At 42.2% G+C, this 18,505-nt stretch overlaps 1 protein-coding gene across 3 annotated transcripts; it reads left to right on the plus strand.

Annotated features, from left to right (window-relative positions):
- Positions 1-357: 357 nt before the first annotated feature.
- Positions 358-15,018, plus strand: STMN2 (stathmin 2). 3 transcript variants are annotated; one of them, XM_009579820.1, is made up of 4 exons: positions 358-463; positions 1,101-1,273; positions 10,585-10,776; positions 13,677-15,018. In XM_009579820.1, exons 1-4 carry the CDS (start codon positions 382-384, stop codon positions 13,734-13,736), a joined length of 507 nt encoding a protein of 168 aa, XP_009578115.1. In that variant the 5' UTR covers positions 358-381; the 3' UTR covers positions 13,737-15,018. The 3 variants fall into 3 exon arrangements, with proteins under 3 accessions (XP_009578115.1, XP_009578114.1, XP_009578113.1); XM_009579819.1 differs by having other exon boundaries at positions 374-463; positions 13,682-15,018; XM_009579818.1 differs by having other exon boundaries at positions 382-467; positions 1,072-1,273.
- The last annotated feature ends 3,487 nt before the right edge of the window (positions 15,019-18,505 follow it).

Below are 18,505 nucleotides of genomic sequence, written 5' to 3' on the forward strand. Positions count from 1 at the left end.
GAGTTTGTAAAAGCTTCATGTCCCTCCACCTGCCAGGAGAGAGTGGAGTCATGGCACTCTTCCAATGCTAAATAGAGTTCCTGGTAGCCAGATTAACTTTCTATAGACCAGAGAGGACTGTCTGCATTACACCCAAGGCTGAGGTCATGTAGGAGATCAGAAGCAGTCTCTGCAGTACTGAGCATCTCATGTGTGATTCGATAAAGGCTCAACGTTCAGAAGAAATAGTTGAAAGTAAATATTCTAGAGAAATCTGCCAGGTGGGTGATGGAGCAGATTTGCTGGTCCCCAGCCAGTCATCTCAGTCAGAGATTCACTAAGAAGGAGCTGGGGGAGTGAAGCATGCTAACAAGGTCTCTCGTTTCAGCTTACAAGGAAAAGATGAAGGAGCTGTCCATGCTCTCTCTGATCTGCTCCTGTTTTTACCCTGAACCTCGCAACATGAACATCTATAAATATGATGGTGAGTGACTTCCACTGGAAATCATCCTGCAGGTCAGATAATGTGCTACTGCTGGGAAATGACTCAGTTCACCGTCCCAGTCCATAATGTTAGTCAGTGGATGTTTTGCTGATTTAACAATTCATTTGCTGGTTTTGGCTGTTACATTCTATTGATTGTGCATTACCCGTGATGCTGGATATTGTTCTTAATAGCAGCTAACTAAACTCTTAAAGCTAGCCCTCTCATACTGAGCTGTACTTTTCCTACTACCCATTTGAAAATTACAGCTCTTCACAGCTGACATAATTCCCAAGGAAACCAAGAAAAGATGAAAGCATGCTTAAAAAATTAATCAGCTTGGGCACTGCTCGCAGGGGGTGTGAAATGACACAGAACCCCAATAAGCTTCCAAAACTGCTGTACATTTTTATCTTTATGAGATTAAGGTATAATTAAGCTATTACAGATAAAATGGAATGTACTTCTCCTGAGAACAGTTTTCAGCCCATAATCTGCCATTGCATTTAAAATGCCCAAGGCAAAGATGCTAAATCTTTTGTCTGTACTTCTGATCCTACAGTAACGTCTCTGCTGCTTCTCTCCTCAGTACTGCTGAGGTATTGAAGGGCTTACCATTTCTCACTTTATTGCACAGACATGGAAGTGAAACAAATCAACAAACGTGCCTCGGGCCAGGCCTTTGAACTGATCCTAAAGCCGCCATCTCCGGTCTCAGAAGCACCACGAACTTTAGCTTCTCCAAAGAAGAAAGAACTCTCTCTTGAGGAGATCCAGAAAAAGCTGGAGGCTGCAGAGGAGAGGAGAAAGGTATCTTTCCTTAAAAAAATGCTAGTAATTAGACCTGGCTTAGTGTACAGAATAACAGCCAAGTGTCCTGTCCGTTGGTATGTTTTCCATTGCCATCACTGACTCACAGTGGCCTGCATGGACAAAAATTACTAACATGTTTAAAGAAACAAATGAGTTTATTTTCTTTTCAGCAGCTTGCAGACAAACCTCACTGGCTTTGATGCTTGGGAAGTATGCGTCACAAAACACAGATAGCTTTGGACAGGAGGCCCAAGTGGGTTCAAATATGCATGCTTACTGTGTAAGTGTAAGTGATTCATTCAGAGCATCTATAACAGTTGCTGAAAACCAGTGCAATTCTTCTGGTGTCTAAGTTTAAAAGATGGATGTGCAATTCAAACAGCTACTCTCTGGGCTAGCAGATCTTGACTCCTTGTAGTGCCCATGGAAATTACTCACAAGGCCTGCCTGAGGCAGCTAAAATGTCTTATTTATGCAATACAGAGGCATGTCAGCCCTGAATAAAGAGCGTTCTGGATCATTCACCACACACTTGGATGAAGACGCTAGCATAGCACAGCTGCTGAGGAGAGGCATTTCTGGCAGACAGTCTCAATAGTGGTGGAAGTTGGCCTCGTAGGGTTATCTACAGACTAAGTCCTCCCTTCTTTACGACCTTACCCATAGTGGTAAAACCCTGTTTCATAATCAGTAAGTTTGTCGCATAGAGTTTGGAAGGGTTGTTACACCTTCTTCACAAAGGTTAGCACAAATGCAGGGTGCGTGCAGCAGGAAGTCCACATTAACTGTTCATTTGGCTTTCATCGTGACTGATGTGTTGAAGAGGTCTTTATTTGCTCTAAGTCAGAGCTAGTTTTTTTTTTCCCCCAGAACATAAAAGGCCAAATTCCAGATCAGCTAAGTTGAAGCATGACAGGCAAAGCCAATGAGACACTCACCATTGCCAGCCTGAACTGCCAGTCTGAAAATTAGCAGTGTTCTCTATAGGCCCAGTGTGTATGCTGTGTTGCACCATTTCAGAAAAGTCATGACTGGCTGCAATGGCCACAGAAAAACTCAAGATGTGGTAATATATTGTCCTGGTTAATTCATGTTTCCTTTTGCTGTGGCACAAAAGGAGAGCCACAGAAGCCAGAGAAGCCTCAGGAGCCATAGAAGGACTTTCTGTGTCCTTCAACCAGGCGATCAATGTTATTTTGTTGCAAATCTGCCTGAACCAGTTAAACTGACCTTAGAAACCCCTTCCACCTGCACCTGGAGTCCCTGGTAGAGTGTATCTGAAAATGAAACAAGCTTAGATGTCTCTAAGCCGTTCATTTATCTCTTAAACAATGTGATTTGTTTCTAAAATTGACGTTTACATAACTGTTTCCAGATATGGACAAAAATGTATTCAGAAGCCCAGGGACAGCAGATAAGCCAGATGATAGCACAGGGAGCAGCTCCAATAGAAGCAGCTCCATTCTCCTTTCACTCCTGTCGGACCAGATCAGGGTCACTTCCAAGAGACCCAATGGAGTGATGACACTGGTGTGTGGTGAGATGTGAGTCCATTGAAGTCAGTAGATCTGGATTGCTGACAGGTCCTTAAAACCTGTCCCTCAGTTTTGATTTGCAGTGAAACCTGACTATTCTGGACTTCACTAATTTGAACAATTCATTTAGGTGGACACTGAAGTGTTGCCACATTCGCCATTTCTGCTGCCTTTCTAAGACAAGACTCTGTGCTTCTAACGCGCACACATTAGCACTATTGCTTCTTTCAAATATTTCTGCCAGAGTATTCGTTTCAGTAAAAGGACATGACTGCATGTGAAAGGAGTATGCATTTGCACTAGCACCTGCCCAGAAGTGTGAGCCTTCACACACTCAAATGATGATATGGCCCGAAGACTCGATTTGTGAACTGCCTCTGTACCGAGTACAAATACTCAAGTAAAGATATGGACACAGAATGAAATGCCAGCAATTAAGAAGCCTGATATTATGCGTATACTTAGTGGGAAATATAAATTGAATGTCCCAGAGATTTCATTTCATTGATTTCATTACTGTTCATTTCTTCCTAAAGAAAAACTCATTATGCAATAAACTGGTAATCAGTGATAGCAATACAGACACCTGCCATTTCTTCCCTTGGTACTATATTCACTTTGAATGAACATATAACTGAGTTATTTTAATAGACAAGGTAATCCGCATTAGCATCGCAGCAGAAATTGCTGGGAAAGGAACAAAGAACAGAGCAGAAAACTTCGTTACCTCACTGTTAAAGTTGCTGGTGCTCCCACATCTCAACTATTGCTTTCATTTTTGGCCTGAAAAAGAGTATATTGCAGAGAAGGATAAAAAAGCAATCAGAGAAACAGAACATCTTCCATAAGAAGATAAATTAAATAGTCCACTTTTCAGCTTGGAAAGAGACAACAGATGGAAGATAAGATAGAAGTCTACAAAGTCATGAATGGTAATGAGAAGATGAATAGGAACGATTATATTCTGTTTCACGCAATCCGAAGGGGAAAAAACACTCAATGAAATCATCAGACAGCAACTGCAAAACAGAAAGAGGGAATCACCTTTTCATGTATTGTTTAATCAAGCTGTATTTGTTATCACAGACTATTTAGAGATTATTAAGATATTATTTATTTCAAAAAGATAATAGCAAAATTTATAGAGCACAACTTTGTAGGAAATGATTATATGAATGCAGCCGCTGGCTCAGAAAATATGTAACTTGGTGACTGCTGAAAGCTAGGGAGATATATAGATGTAGATATAGGTATAGATTAGATCTAGATATAGATATCAAGGAAAGGACCAGGCAGATTTGCCCAACTTCATCTACACTTTCCCTAAGCATCTTCCACTTTCTGCTGCTAGACAAACCAGGCAGACTTTCTGACATCCAGCATGGTGTTTGTTATCATACTTTTCAATCTATGTACAACAGCTGTCAGGCATGACCGTTCTAGGTCATGTCCTTCCAGCACAGTTCCAATTAAAATCAAGTATAACTAATGGATGAGAATTGCCTTTTCAGAAAAAATACTGATTGATTTCACACTGTTCAGGAATTAGGTTCTGCTCTGTTAATTAGGCAGTGTTCATTAATAAATTTTCAAACTCATGAGAACGTCTACAGCAATACGTGCACTTCAGCAGTCTCCTGTTTATCATTCTCGTTTGTTCCCTTATAAGCTTTTGCAGGGCTCTTTCCTTTTCTCCCCCTTTTTCTCTACCTCACTTGACAGTCACTGTGACCTCGTACTCTCAGACCAAACCGAGCGTTTCACCTGAGGCATTTTTCCCTTTTGCACCACAGCAAGACCCATTTGGGCTAGTTACAGATTTGTCCTTTCCATTTATAGAATCCTCTTTACAGCATGGCATTATTATCCCATTATTTTTTTGGCATATGTGTGCTATATTTTCCCACCTCGGTGGATAATCAAAAAGATCTTTTCATCCTTCCCACTCAAGAAATTAGAGCACAGTGACATTGTAAGCAGCAGAAGTTTATTTCTTAGAGAACCTTTAACATTTATCAATTTTTATCCATTGGCCTTGAATGTTCAGCAATTATTACACTTGATGTACAGACTTCAAGAGCCATATGTTGAATTATATATCTTTATTGCCCATGTTCAACTTACTAGCATAAAAATGAAACACTAAAGGGACACACATTTCTACTAGACTTTGGATTATGGGAGAGAAATTGTGTGTAATTAAATCCTCTTAATGGCTTTGTATTGGGATGAAATTGAATCAGGCTCATCCCTAGTGCTTAGCGCCACAAAGAATGCAGGAGAACAGTCATAATTTTTAACTTTCATGCTGTTGGGTATAGACTTATAGCTACATGAGGTTTTAATACCATTACTATGAAATGCTGCAAGATAAGCCCCCCGTGCAGCCTAGCCTGGGCAAGGCTTGCTGTGCTCCCTGCAGCAGGCAGGCAGCCCGGGGCACCTCTGCCAGCATCGTGGCCGCACTCTGCATCGGGCTTCAGCACCCGCCTCGCTGCCCCTTTGAGCCAGCCCCACAGCCTGCCCAGAGGCACTTCCTAATACTCTTGATCCATCTCTCCTTTGGCATTGAAAAAGCCACCCGTGCTTTATGGCACAGTACAGCAGGCTGTTGGGGGAAGAGGCTTCACCAAGGCGGGGAAGACGGCGGAGCTGGGGGACAAATGCCCCTCCTAGAAATTGTGCGGGACCTACAAAACTGCTGCTCCAGGCAAGAGGAGAGGCAGAGAAGGGATCAGCACCTTCCCTGGCCAAGGCGGAGCTTTCTTTGTTCTTCCAACTCATTCCTGTTCCCCTCCTTGGTTTCCTGTAATTTGTAAGCGAGCAGGCTGGGAGGGAGGACAGGCACTGCCTGAGGCGTTTGCCTCCCGTCTTGCCCATCTACTGATACCCCTTTCTGTTACTGCTGGCCCTCGCCTGTGCTTGTGCGGAGAGGGGATACAGCACGAAATGCTTTTCCATGTAAAGGTCCCAGCAATACGTGTGGAATCAGCACCACAACCGGGTGTTTCTGCCCCATCTTGATTTACACCATAGCGTTTCCATACGTGGTGCTTCACCCCTAATTTTTACAGAAGATAGACAAAATCGCAAGCCACTCTGCAGCTCCTCATCCAAAAAGTGTAAGCCTATGGGATATGTGCCCACAGGAAGATGTTTGCTACCAGCTAGGAGAGGGTTTGCTGTTAGAATCATAGAATAGTTTGGGTTGGAAGGGACCTTTAGAGGTCATCTAGTCCAACCCCCCCTGCTGTGGGCAGGCACCAGGGTCTGTCTCATAGCATGTGGGGTCATGAGCAGAGACAGATGTATCCCAGTGCTGGCAAAGCTTCTCCCTGCAGTTTACCATGGGCTTTGCTGCTAATGAACAATCATAAGACAAACTGACATTGATCTTCATTAACTTTCAGACTGCAGCAGATCAAGAAATACCTCATGAGCAGGTAGGGGAACATCAGGTAGAGAGCTCAGGTGATACTGCTTGATCAGAGCTCAGGTGATGCCTTGTTCACCCTCATGGGACACCACCCTGAGAGCAGCAATTTTGTGCCAGCTGAGGAAGAGACAGTGAGTTTTCTTGAATCACATTGTGGATGGGCTCTTTAGTTTTTTTTACTCTACTTTATATTCTTAGTAGCCCTGACCCAAAGGTCCTTTGGCAGACCAGACAAGAAAAAAGATTCTCATCTAAATTCAAGCAAAATTGTGCACCATCTGGTTTCAGTAGAAGCAGGACTTCACCTATGGTTACAGTTCAGATGTCTCTGGCTCTCCTGCCATATAGCCATTTCACTCCTCTGCTCTGTTACCCCATGGAGCAGGATCATACTCCTCTTCTTCGTGTCTCTCTAGACTGTCATAGAATCATAGAATCATAGTCATCACTTTGGGAGAGGAACTGCCTCTCCCTGTGTATTTGCACACTGCCTGGGACAGCGAGTCCTCACAACAGCCAGAACAAGTGCTAATGAAATATAAATGATTCACATCATTCCCAGTGATGAATAGGATGTAACCATACAGAGATTTGTGGAAGCAAGTATCATGAGTGAGGTCTAACTTGAGTCCATTCCCTTGCTTTTACATGAAAAAAGTCCCAACCTCAATTACTTCCTCTGAAAATATCATTACTTCAACTCACCATTTCTTTCTGACTAATACCTAGGCTTCACCTTGGCATTTACATTGCAGTAGGAGCCTTTAATCCTGTCTTCACGTTCTGCTCCAGTAGTAGTATCTCTTAAATACACAATACATTGAAGAATACCAAGGTTAATGCAGCTTCTGCTGAACATTTTAATTCTTAAAAAATCCAGCCAGTGAATGAATGTGTTATGAAAGTGGAGCTCTCATGACTGGTAGTGTGCCTCATACATCCTAGTAACTACGATGGTCGGGTGAATGCATTCAAGCTGAAATTCCCAGTTTAAAAGCAGTTGTCTGAGCCCATTTCTTGCTTAAAAGTAATCCTTTAATTTTATCTCCGCATAAATGACTTCGATATTTGGATGTTGGAATCCTGTATCAAGACCACGGGAGTCCAAACGCAGCAGTTAAAAGCCAACACAAACAACAAAGGGAGTCTATTAATCCCAGCCCCACTAGGTATCTGGGGTCATTCATTTAGCCATTTCTGGATGTGTAGGCGACTTTGAACAGACAGGGTGGCCAAGTTCTTCTGCCAAATGTGTTGGAAACAGAAAACTGTTTGACAATCCAGTACAAAAACATACCAACCACCTCTGAAAATTGTCCTAAGGGGATTTTAAAAATGGCCTGAACACCGGGGAAACAGGCAAGACTTACAGCTGGGGCACAACGGCATCAGAAGAGGGACATCAGTCTAAATGAGACTCTACCCTATGGCTGTTTTGGGCAGGGGGCGGGGGGGAGGTGGTGGTGTCCCTCTTTATTTTGAACCAGTCCTGGGATCCTTGAACATTTTGAGTAAGGAAAAGGAATGCCATTTAAGGCATATTGTAAAGGAAAATCACATTAGGGCTGTGCAGTCAGTTCCTGAGGCCTGTTTAGCTTTCATTCAGGACCTACTGGTGCCAATGCAATTTGCATCCAGTAAATACCGAATTCGAGTATAAGGATTTTCTTCCTTATCATGTGTTAGTGGACAAACTACTTTTGAATGTGTTGTCTGTCAGCGTAGCCTCCAGAACTGTGTGTACTTTGATATGGAACTCTAATTTTTCACTATTCTCCTGGATTTATGACAATAAGTAGTTCCAGAAGGCAAGTGGTTGGAATGGAAAAAAACAAATCCTGAAAAATGGGCAAGTGCCCCAAAGTCTCAAAGGCATTTTGCTACCTCCTGTTAAAAGCCAATGTTCTTTTCAAAAATGTTGCTTGTAGGCACAGTCCAAATCTTACTTTTTATTGAAGTATCTCCACGGGCCCTGGATATGTCCTTGGAAATGTCTGTTTTCCAAATCTGAAAGTGCTTGATTTTATAACACATTATATATACATATTTAAACACCATGAAAGTTCGCTGTTCAAATGAACAAGTCACTTCTTAAACATTTCATGGGAAAGGACATTACAATTAGTATCATAGTTTCTTTTCTATTCAAACTCCCAAGAGGAAGGGAAATAGATTCTTAGATTATCAAAGTTACTTTTAGATCACTTAAGCAAAGGGTTCACAAAATTCATGTCAGCAACCAAAATTTAATGACAGTAACTTTTCCAAAATTAGGTGAAAGGTTGCCACTGAACAGTAAATTAAACAGAAAATGCAGAAAAACTTCACGAGCACTGGTCAAACTGAGCTACTCAAGTTGGTCCAAAAATGGTAAAGCAAGATGAAGATGTTAAATTATTTCAGTTTTTTTTTTATTTTTTTCAAAATAACTTTTTTACATTTTGAAATAGCTTACAGGTAAAGAAATGTTAAATGCTAAGTATCTGAACTCAAATATTTTGCTTCAAAATAACCTATTTTGACTATATGATTATTAAAATTATTGATGTTTTTGCTAAACTTACGGGGCTTTTATGATTTTTCAATTAGTCTACAAAATTCCTTCTTTGCCCAGCTCTTTTTCGCTTTGGCTTATCCTCCTTCAGTTCTCCACCAGTGAAACTCCCTCTGCTCTTGGCTGCGCCTGTCTGGGGACTTCTTGCTCCCGTTTGCAACATCTTTTGGCCTGCACAACAGTTATTTTCTCTGAGTCAAAAATCTGAAAAATGCTTGCTCTATTACTTTCTGTTCAGCATATGCTATAATGGAGGTAAGGGCAAGGAAGAGCCTTTGTAAGGTACCAACTGTTTCAGTAGACCATTCCCATGAGCAAGTGCTCCAGGGATTACAGTTTGAGAAATGAACCCTTAACTGCAACCAGGCCAGAGGTGAAAGCAAATACATTAAGTGTCCAAGATTGACAAAAGTAGCTTTTTCCTCTGATCTCAAGCAAGCCATTACAGCTTTTCAAAGCCAGATATGTTTTACTCCAGTGTCTGGCTGCAAGATGTTCTGCCTGGTTTTTGCAGCCTTTTCTAGAACCTGTTTAATTTGCCTCATCAGTGCATTTGGCTTTATGTGTATCTTTACCTTCGTTAAAATACTTGTTTTCTCCTCCTACTTGGACCTCACTCATGTAAAAGAATTGCAGCCTTTTTCACTCCGTTTAAAACCACACAATAGAATTTAATAGGATTCATTATCACTAACTGTAATTATTGGTTAAACCCCGTAATTTAGGCCTTAAACTAATTCATTTTTATGGATAACAATGGCAACAGTGTATTGTGATCTGCACGAAAATACACACTCAGCTTCCCGGAGCCATATTTCATTCCCTGTTTTATGTTTGCTTCTCGTGCTCCCTCTAATTTATTTTATCCAAAAGCTGTTTATCCAAAAGTTGTTTATCATTTCTAAATAACCCCTCTGAAACATATTGCCTTTTCGACTAGACTTGCCTGGAGGGTGGGCCCAATGCTGTAAATTCTTTGGCTTCTCTCCTAGGATTAGTGGTTTCATGTTAGTAATTTGATTTAAAATAAATAACAAAGCTTATGCTTCTGAGCAATGAGTTTACAAAGAAGAATAACACAGTATTGTGCATAGGCTGCATCCATTTAATTCCTATCTGCAGTTTTCACCTTCCTTGCAAAATTTGAATTTTTAACTAAAAATAGCTCTTTTGTTATTTTCTGTAGAATAAAACCCTTTTTTCCCTTCCTAATCAGTGAGATGAAGCCAAACATAAATATCATGGGAAAAAAACGTTGTCTGAATTGATTCTTCTGTCTTTCACAACAATAATCTTCAGAGCCTGTTATTAACTATTCAAGCATATTAAAGGATAGTTCAACCTAGGTGAAAAATGCACCTCTCCTGTGTCAGCAACCTCCTTTTTAACACTGTACATACCTTCAGCCCCCAATCCCATATCTCTATAAATAAAATGCTCATAGCTAAAAGAGTGCAGCTGTCAGAGGTTGAGCAACCACTGCAGTAACCCAGACAAGCCAGGGCAGTAACACATGACAGCATTTCTTATTAACAGAAGTGCTTCGGACACTTCTCTGCTGCTGCCTCAGGCACATACCTCACATTTAGCCAGTGCCTTTAAGCCCCTGTTATGGAAGCTGACCTGTTTTACGCACAGAACTGATCTTTCCAAACAGTGCATGTCACAACAAAGCAACAAAATTTACGCAGTTTCCAAACTCGGTGAACTGAGTTGCCCTATGGGTTTTTTTTTTTGCTCCACATGAGTATTTCGTTTCAGCCACATGTCTCTCTGTTTCCAGTCCCAGGAGGCCCAGGTGCTGAAACATCTGGCAGAGAAGAGAGAACATGAGCGAGAAGTGCTTCAAAAGGCTTTGGAGGAGAACAATAACTTCAGCAAAATGGCAGAGGAAAAGCTGATACTGAAAATGGAACAGATCAAAGAAAACCGTGAAGCTAATTTAGCTGCTCTTATTGAACGTCTCCAAGAAAAGGTAACCACACCATCACTCCTCACCCTAGACTAGAAAGGAAAATCTAATCAGTATTTTGAAGAGAGATTGTGGGTAGCTCCTGTCTCAGTTGCTACACTTGAGCAATTTTTAAGTCAGAGCCCCTGATGCCTATCTAAACCACCACGCACTTTTGAAAAAGACTAAACATCTATAATCACACAATCATAGAATGGTTGAGGTTGGAAGGGACCTCTGGAGGTCACCTAGTCCAACCCCCAGCTCAAGCAGGGCCACCCAGAGTAGGCTGTCCAGGACCGTGTCCAGGCAGCTTTTGAATATCTCCAGGGATGAAGACTCCACAACATCCCTTGGCAACCTGTGCCAGTGCTCAGTCACCCTCACACTGAAAAAGTGTTTCCTGATGTTCAGAAGGAACCTCCTGTGCTTCAGTGTGTGCCCATTGCCTCTGGTCCTGTCACTGGGCACCACTGAGAAGAGCCTGGCTCTGTCCTCCCTGCACCCTCCTTCAGGTATTTCTACACATTGATGGGATCCCCTCTGAGCCTTCTCTTCTCCAGGCTGAACAGTCCCAGCTCTCTCAGCCTTTCCTCACAGGAGAGGCTGAGAGATGTTCCAGCTCCTTAATCTTCATGGCCCTTCACTGGACTGTCTCCAGAGAAAGGCTGATTTTCTAGCTTTTAAGAAGTGCTGTGAACAAATGAAAGGTCACTTGTGTTTAGATTTCGACTTCTAAGAAAAGTCATTGAATAAATCAAACGGTTATCCTGTGTCTGTAGTTCTTGGTTTCTCAGAGGAGAAAGATGAAAAATACGGGAAAAAAATCTTTCCCATACATCAAAAGGGTCCTGTTCTTCCATCAGTCTTGCAACTAAAAGAGAGTAAATTTTCTTTTGGAAAAAGAACCAAGAACCTTTGGTACAGTCAGAGGAAACAGGTAAGATTTTCTTTTGGAGACCTTTGGTACAGTCAGAGGAAACAGGTAAATCACAACCCCCACCATGCAGGACCAAGTGTGCCCTTCTCCAAAATAACCCTTCCACACAAAGAGAGGGAAACATGCAAATAAAGATTTAGGAGTGTTAAGAAAAAATTAATTAGTTCTGCATGAGTGATCACTTTTTTCTCTCAATCATGAACTTTCTAATATGTTAGTAAATAAACTAACAGAAAGAAAATAGCTCTCAGTAGTTTTCAACAAGACCTTTTCCAGAAGCACCTCTGCTTCTTTGTTGGAGAAAAAAGTCTCGGAGAGCAGGAAAGAAACAACAGAAACCAAAGGATGATGTTACAAGTGACTACACAAACAGGATAATTCTTGAGCTTAAGAACTGTACCCAGATACTTGACATTTTCGCATTAGATTAGTTTGCAGGCACATATCTCAAAGCTTATGAAAGCAAAAAGAAAAGCCAATTAGCCATCCTTGAAGCCCAAAAGCAAATGGGAAGAACAGCTGAAGCATCTCTCTGTCCTAGGTTAATGTTAACAGACTGTTAAGCTCCATTTCCACAGCAGTATGATGGCATATGTGCATGAAATCCAAAGAAGGCTTCTGAATAAAGATGACAATAACTCATTTGCGAACGTTTGTACAGAGCAGTAATTAAGAATTGCATGACTATACAGTTTTGCCAACACAAAAGTGAACCCTGAATATGCAGGAAAAGAAGAAGTGAGATTCCTGGGTCCAAATCTTCAAAAGTTACACAAAACTGTGGACGCCCTGAGGTTTTGGTGTCTAGAAGTTCCTACAATCAAAGATAACTTCTGTATACTGCGGTTAACAGAAGCAAGGAACAAGTCCCATGTAAAATCTAGCATTCAGAATTATAAGAAACTGTGATTTACAGAGTCAGTTGATGCAATAAGCTGTCTTGGCCTGTGATCCATAGTCCAACTCAGACAATAAAAAGATAACTGTTGACTTTGGTGAATTTTTGACCATAAAATACCCTCTAATGCATGGAAATAGCTAGGGAGTGCCTTAAACTGAAGTCAGCTAGGGATGGATGTTTGCTTCTGTAGTCACCTTGTGCTTGTCATTTGGTTGTCTGGGGGTTTTTTCAGTGATCAGACATGAGGTAAAAGTCTGATAGTTTGACAGCTGAAAGGAGAGAGGCATAAACCACAAACCCTAAAACCCGGAAGCTGCCAAAAATAATAGTTTCATAAACACCCCAAGTAGAACATTCCTAAATTCATTTGACAGCTGTTGTTCCTGACCACAGGCCCATTTCCACAGAAGTGGCTCAAATAAGTCTAAATTAATTATGACTGCTTTTGTAAAAGCTGGCTCAAAGTGGACAGAAAGGCCTAGCATTGACTTTTGGTAACTGCGTCCCTCCTCCATCACAGCCAGAGAAAGAATGGGGAGGACAGCTAGCTTCATTGTTCGGTCTAAGGCGATGTTTGAGATGTTCAGATTGACCCGTCTTGGTGGAACTAAATTGTTGGAGCTTTATGTATGGTTCCTAAATGCTACAGATAACACAGTAACTAACACTTCTGCATACAGTGTGCAAGGAATTAATTCAACCCCACTCATCCTTCCCTGTATTTAGTTTAACATCTAGAAATTCAAAGGGCAAATGGTAGCACATGGCACATTTTATGCTGCAAGCAGCACCTCTCTATGTGGGCCTTTAAAATGAAACTCTGTGAGGTGCGAAGGATTATAAGGCCATATCAGGTAAAAGACTGAGCTCCAGAGCATAAGTAGAATGTAAGCATCAAACATGCCTCAGGCTGGTCTGGTGGATGACACCTCTCCTGAGTTGCATCCTTTAAAGATAGTTGTGCTGTGAAACACATTTTGCATAAGCATGAAATGCACAACCTAAACGGGTTGTCATCAGGAGCCTCCCTGGGCAGGCGGAATGAGAAAGAGGTTTGATTTTTCCCTTCTTGATGTTTTCCAGGAGAGGCATGCTGCAGAGGTCCGTAGAAACAAGGAGCTCCAGGTGGAACTGTCTGGCTGAAAACAGCAATGGTGGATGTGACCCATCCCCACCATTAGTAAACTTCCCCTGCCTATATTATTATGGATCATGCGATATCAGTATGGGAAATGTATGACATGGTTTAAAAAAAAAAAAATCAAGAACTCAATAAAAAACTTTAAAAAAGAAACAAAAATAAAAACAAAAACAATGCGGTCTCTTTGCAGAATGATTTGCTTGATGTTTAAAAAACTTGGATCTTACTTTGTAAATACTTACATTTTTGTTAAAAAATACAAGTATTGCATTATGCAAGTTATTTCATAATCTTACATGTCCTGTAACAGGCTTCTGATGTTGTCTATTTCCACTCAGTTGAATTTGCTGGGTCTGTTCATTTGAAGCACCTCACGTCTAATTCCATTCCCTGCGACTTTCATTCCAACCACCATGAGGTCAGTAGTAGTTCTATGGTGCTAGAGACCAGTCATTGCCTAATAACCTAGACTGCTTTGCCATCAATAAGCTTTGTTGAAACAGTGACTAGATCACAGGTATCTTCACGTTCAGCTCAAGGCAAAAGGCTCTTAAAATGTAGTTTCTTCAAATGCAACTTACGCTACAGGACTCTGTAGTGGGCTATATAGTTGGGGTTAAATCGCCACGTGCAGTACTTGTTGCTTCTGCTTTTTGAGGTGAGAGGCAACAAAGACAGCTGTGCAACAGAATGAGAGCAAGTGGGATCAGCTTGAGGCAAATTTAAGAGGCACATTGTAACCATCAAGCTATGACAAATTCTGGATGATGCCAAACAGCCATACAAATGCTGATTGTAAAGTGAGCTTAATTCACCACTTGAAAATTTATTGGTGGAGCAACTAAAAGCATCAAGTGGCTTTATCTGTAGATTCCATGATCTATGATACTTATCTGATGCTATCACATTACATGTGTAATAGTACAAGAGGCTACCGAATATTTCACCTGGAATCCATGAGCCAGTTGTTACCTTTTTTTTTGACACTGCTGACTTCCATTCATCATGACCTTTACTCTTCAGTGTTAGCCAACCCTACCTAGTGACAGACATCTAGGACTAAGAGGGCTGAAGCAGGAGGAATGACTAGACAGGGTGCTTGTGCCAAGTACAGTATCACCAAACCTAACACATCGTCCCCAAAATAGCTGCAGTTTTGAAGTTGTCCCTACCCCCCTGGAGGTTGCTGCCTGCATATTCTACTCTTCATTAGTGCTATTTTCCTGTATGTCATTGTGAGCAAGCTGTGATTAATAAAGAATTGGGGTTCTGTGAACTGAAAAAGGGCTTGTCTCTTCTCTCGCTCCATTACTTCTCCGACATGTGCCCATGTGAGGTGAAAATCTAATGTAGTCCTAAAAGCATGGAAATGAGACTTAAATAAGACCTATTAATAAACCAAGCCTATTTCTCTGCTAATACAGGACTAACCCCTGCTATGTGTTTTCCAGTGCTTAGGCTGGTTGTTTTTAAAGATTACAGTATAAACTGAGCCTATAAATGTGGCCTCTAGCACTGAGTTTATTAAAAAAGAGAGCTAGCTACACACACATGCACATGCACCCCTTAATCCTGACTCAATGTTGGTGGAAAAAAAGGAATTTGGGGAAAGAAAAGTGAATAATGTAGCTCTGGGTACATACATCAATAGCTGCAGCAAGATTCTGGCTGTTAACACACTGATTTTCAGGGTAAAAGGGATTCACTTACAGGATTTATTGAAAAACATAAAATCGCTAGGGAAGCTGCTGAGTTGCAGAGCTGAGATATAAAATTGGATCTGATCCCGTTTAGAGCTGGACAGGTGATCGAAAATTACCTCTAGGATTAGTTTTCTGATTTAAAGTTATGAAAGTGGCATCATTTACTTGCTCTTTTGGAGAGATGGGCCAAAAGCTCCAGAGCTGCAACAGTCAGTTTCTGACCCACGCAGCCTAGTTTATTTCAGAGCCAAGTTCTGTCCCTGGAAGGCGCGGCCTGCAGTCAAAAAGCAGCAGAAGCTGATGCAGGCGCAAGGCTGCAAGCTCAGCTCTGTGTGCAATGAGCTCTGTACCACAGAATGAGAGGAGTACTCCAACTTGTTACGGCAGCTGGGTTTCCTTGCCTAAATTCCTTGTCTTTCTAGCAAAATTACCAGAAGTAGACCTGGCAGAGAAGCCAAACAGCAAACTTTGAATCTGGATGTCATGAGCTTCAATGTTGCCAAGCCTTCAAAGTTTGTATATTGCTCTAAACCCCAGTAAAAAAGGTCATTCAGTCAAGCTTGTATTTCAATTTAGGGTCCAGGATCTTGGTTTGAGGGCTCCTGGATTTTGGTTTCATTTCCCAATGGCAAGTCACTTACAGTTTTCCCTGTCCATTGACTTAACAAGCTCTGATCGTGCTTCAAGCCCTTTTCCTGTTTGTCCTGCTGGCTACACTTGCTTGGAGAACAGGCTAAGGACAAAGCTCTGATGCTGAGGCCAAGCAGGGCAGCCTGCCTTGCCTCCATGGAGCTAAACTCTCTTCCTCCACAAACGAGGGTGTTGTCCACACACAAAGTGCCAGTTGGGATGGTTCCCTGGCACGTGTTCACCCCAGCACACACATGGGCATTGCCTGGGAAATGCTTCTCCACAGGTACCAAGACTGCACCAGGGAAATGAGTGAAGAACAAGACAGGGTGAGCGCTGTAGACCCATGTCAGAGCCCATGCTCTGCTCCCGTTCACTTGGATCTTTTAACAGTTGTAGGTCTAGAGTCCATTTTATTAAGGTATAGCTATGTTTTGAAAGCCCGTTTGCAACCACACTGCGTATTTAATCTATAATAGCAAAAAGAAATATCTGCAGAGCTGCAGCATGGCCGTTTCTTTATATTACTCCTGTTCCCTTATATTCTTCCCTTGTATTTTGCTTTAGTACTGCCTTTCTAGCTCCTCCCTGCTTGTGCTAGCAAAAGCGTATTGGTGCCATTGGTCTCTCAAGCGGAGTTACAGATTAAAGATCTCCTTGAAAAGTAATAAAATATTCAAAACATCCATCTTTAAAGTATTACCATTCTGGCTACTTAAAATATATCAGTTTATTTTTTAATTCAATGACAAGCGGAGTGCTAAGGACTTTTAGATTAAAAAAATTAAGCCCCGTCTTTGATTAACTGTAGATGCCCAACTACATGCCGTGAGCTTTGAGCAGCTGACGCTGCAACGCAGAGCATTTTCCATAGGCTGCCTGAAACCTCCCGAAGGACAGGAGGGAGCCTGGAGCGCCGGCGTTGCACCACGCAGACGCTCCCTCCTCCCGCTGAGGTGTGTGCTGGCTCAGCAGCAGGGCAGAGCTGTGCGGCACACCAAGAAAGGCGCTTCTGAGCTGTGGCCAACACAGGTCCCAGGGCTACCCCTCCGAGGGTGGGTAGGGCTCTGTTTTTTGTTAGCTAACCCATCGGTTGTGCCAAGGCTGCCACGAGGAGACTGCCCGAGTAATCAAACAGGAACGGCTCAAAACAGGCCACGTGGTCCTACTGAAGCCACAAAATTTATGCTCAAATGAAGTCAAACATTTCCAAAGTCAGGAGGCTCGGATGTAGGGTTTAAACTCATCACTCATCCAGAACTTGAAAACAATGCCTTTTTTTCCCTTTGTTACCATGCTTCTTGTCACGTGGAGGTGGTTTTTTTGAATGACTGGAACAAAATCCTAACCCTTCCATAGCCAAATAGCAATGTCTGTCTGTTCCTTCACTCCAGAATCCCCAAACACGTCACTGATGTACAGCAACGTGCTATGCACGCACGCACAGTTGTCTATCTGCCTTTCAGCAGTCCTTTCGGAGGGATGGGCTCTGTGAGCGGTGTAGGAAAGAGCTTTACTCCCAGCACCCTAAACCATACAAAGAAGAGAAGTACTTCTCACTCGTCTCCCAGATGGAGAGGGACATGGTTTAAAACCTACATTTAGGGCAGCATGAACACCTTCTTTCTCATCCAACTGTTGCCAGATCCCATCATGTCGAATCAAACCCTCTCGTCAGGTTTTTGGTGGAGAGAAGAGAGGATTGCACGGGAAGAGGCGGGCCCTACTTCCATCTTGCAGCACATGCCCCATTCTGAGCATATTTAAGCGGTGGAAGGAGGCAGCCGTTCACACAGCAGAAGGGATATTGCGAGGAAGGTAGTGGGAGAATTTGAGATAATCTTTCCCATGCCCCAGGGCCGGTGCCGGAGTGATGCTGGTGCAATAGTGCCATGCAGTGGTCAATCTTAATAACGCGGATCATCCCTAAATACACCAGGGATTGCAAGGATTTCCTCTGAAGGATATCCATTTAGTCTGCTGCACAGTTTACACAGCAGGTCTTTGTCTAAGGTAGCTGGTGCCTCCGAAATCTGAAGACTGAGTCCAGACATTTTCAGGTTTAACTCCACTGTAACATGAGTGGCACAACTACAGATAGCTGTAAGACCAAAAAGGGCTGGTATTTTTGCGTGGAACAAGGAGTAGCCAGAATTACAACTATTGCAACACCACCCTCAGAAACTCTCATGACTATGAGAATATCTGCATTACTGAAACTTCAAACATGTCTAGAAAGCAGCAGATAATACACAGCAGCCAGCTCAGAAGAAAGACCGAGGACATGATAAAAGTATCGTCAGAAATATAGGGAAGAGCAACAAAAGCTAGCATCAAAAACCGTCAGCAGATCAGGGGCTAGATGAACCATGAAACAACTCTCACATTTGAAAAGTAGACTTCATCTCCCAGCAGAGGAGAGAGGATGGTCACCCCTG

Source organism: Fulmarus glacialis, unplaced genomic scaffold (genome assembly GCF_000690835.1).
Source record: "Fulmarus glacialis isolate BGI_N327 unplaced genomic scaffold, ASM69083v1 scaffold22306, whole genome shotgun sequence".
Taxonomy (NCBI): Eukaryota; Metazoa; Chordata; class Aves; order Procellariiformes; family Procellariidae; genus Fulmarus; species Fulmarus glacialis.

Excerpts from the sequence above, each read along its gene's own strand:
- STMN2 (XM_009579818.1), top strand. The coding sequence starts at position 382 with ATGAAGGAGCTGTCCATGCTCTCTCTGATCTGCTCCTGTTTTTACCCT. Across the intron at positions 468-1,071 it reads ATCTATAAATATGATGGTGA|GGCTTACCATTTCTCACTTT; the intron begins GTGACTTCCACT and ends GAGGTATTGAAG. Across the intron at positions 1,274-10,584 it reads CTGCAGAGGAGAGGAGAAAG|TCCCAGGAGGCCCAGGTGCT; the intron begins GTATCTTTCCTT and ends CTCTGTTTCCAG.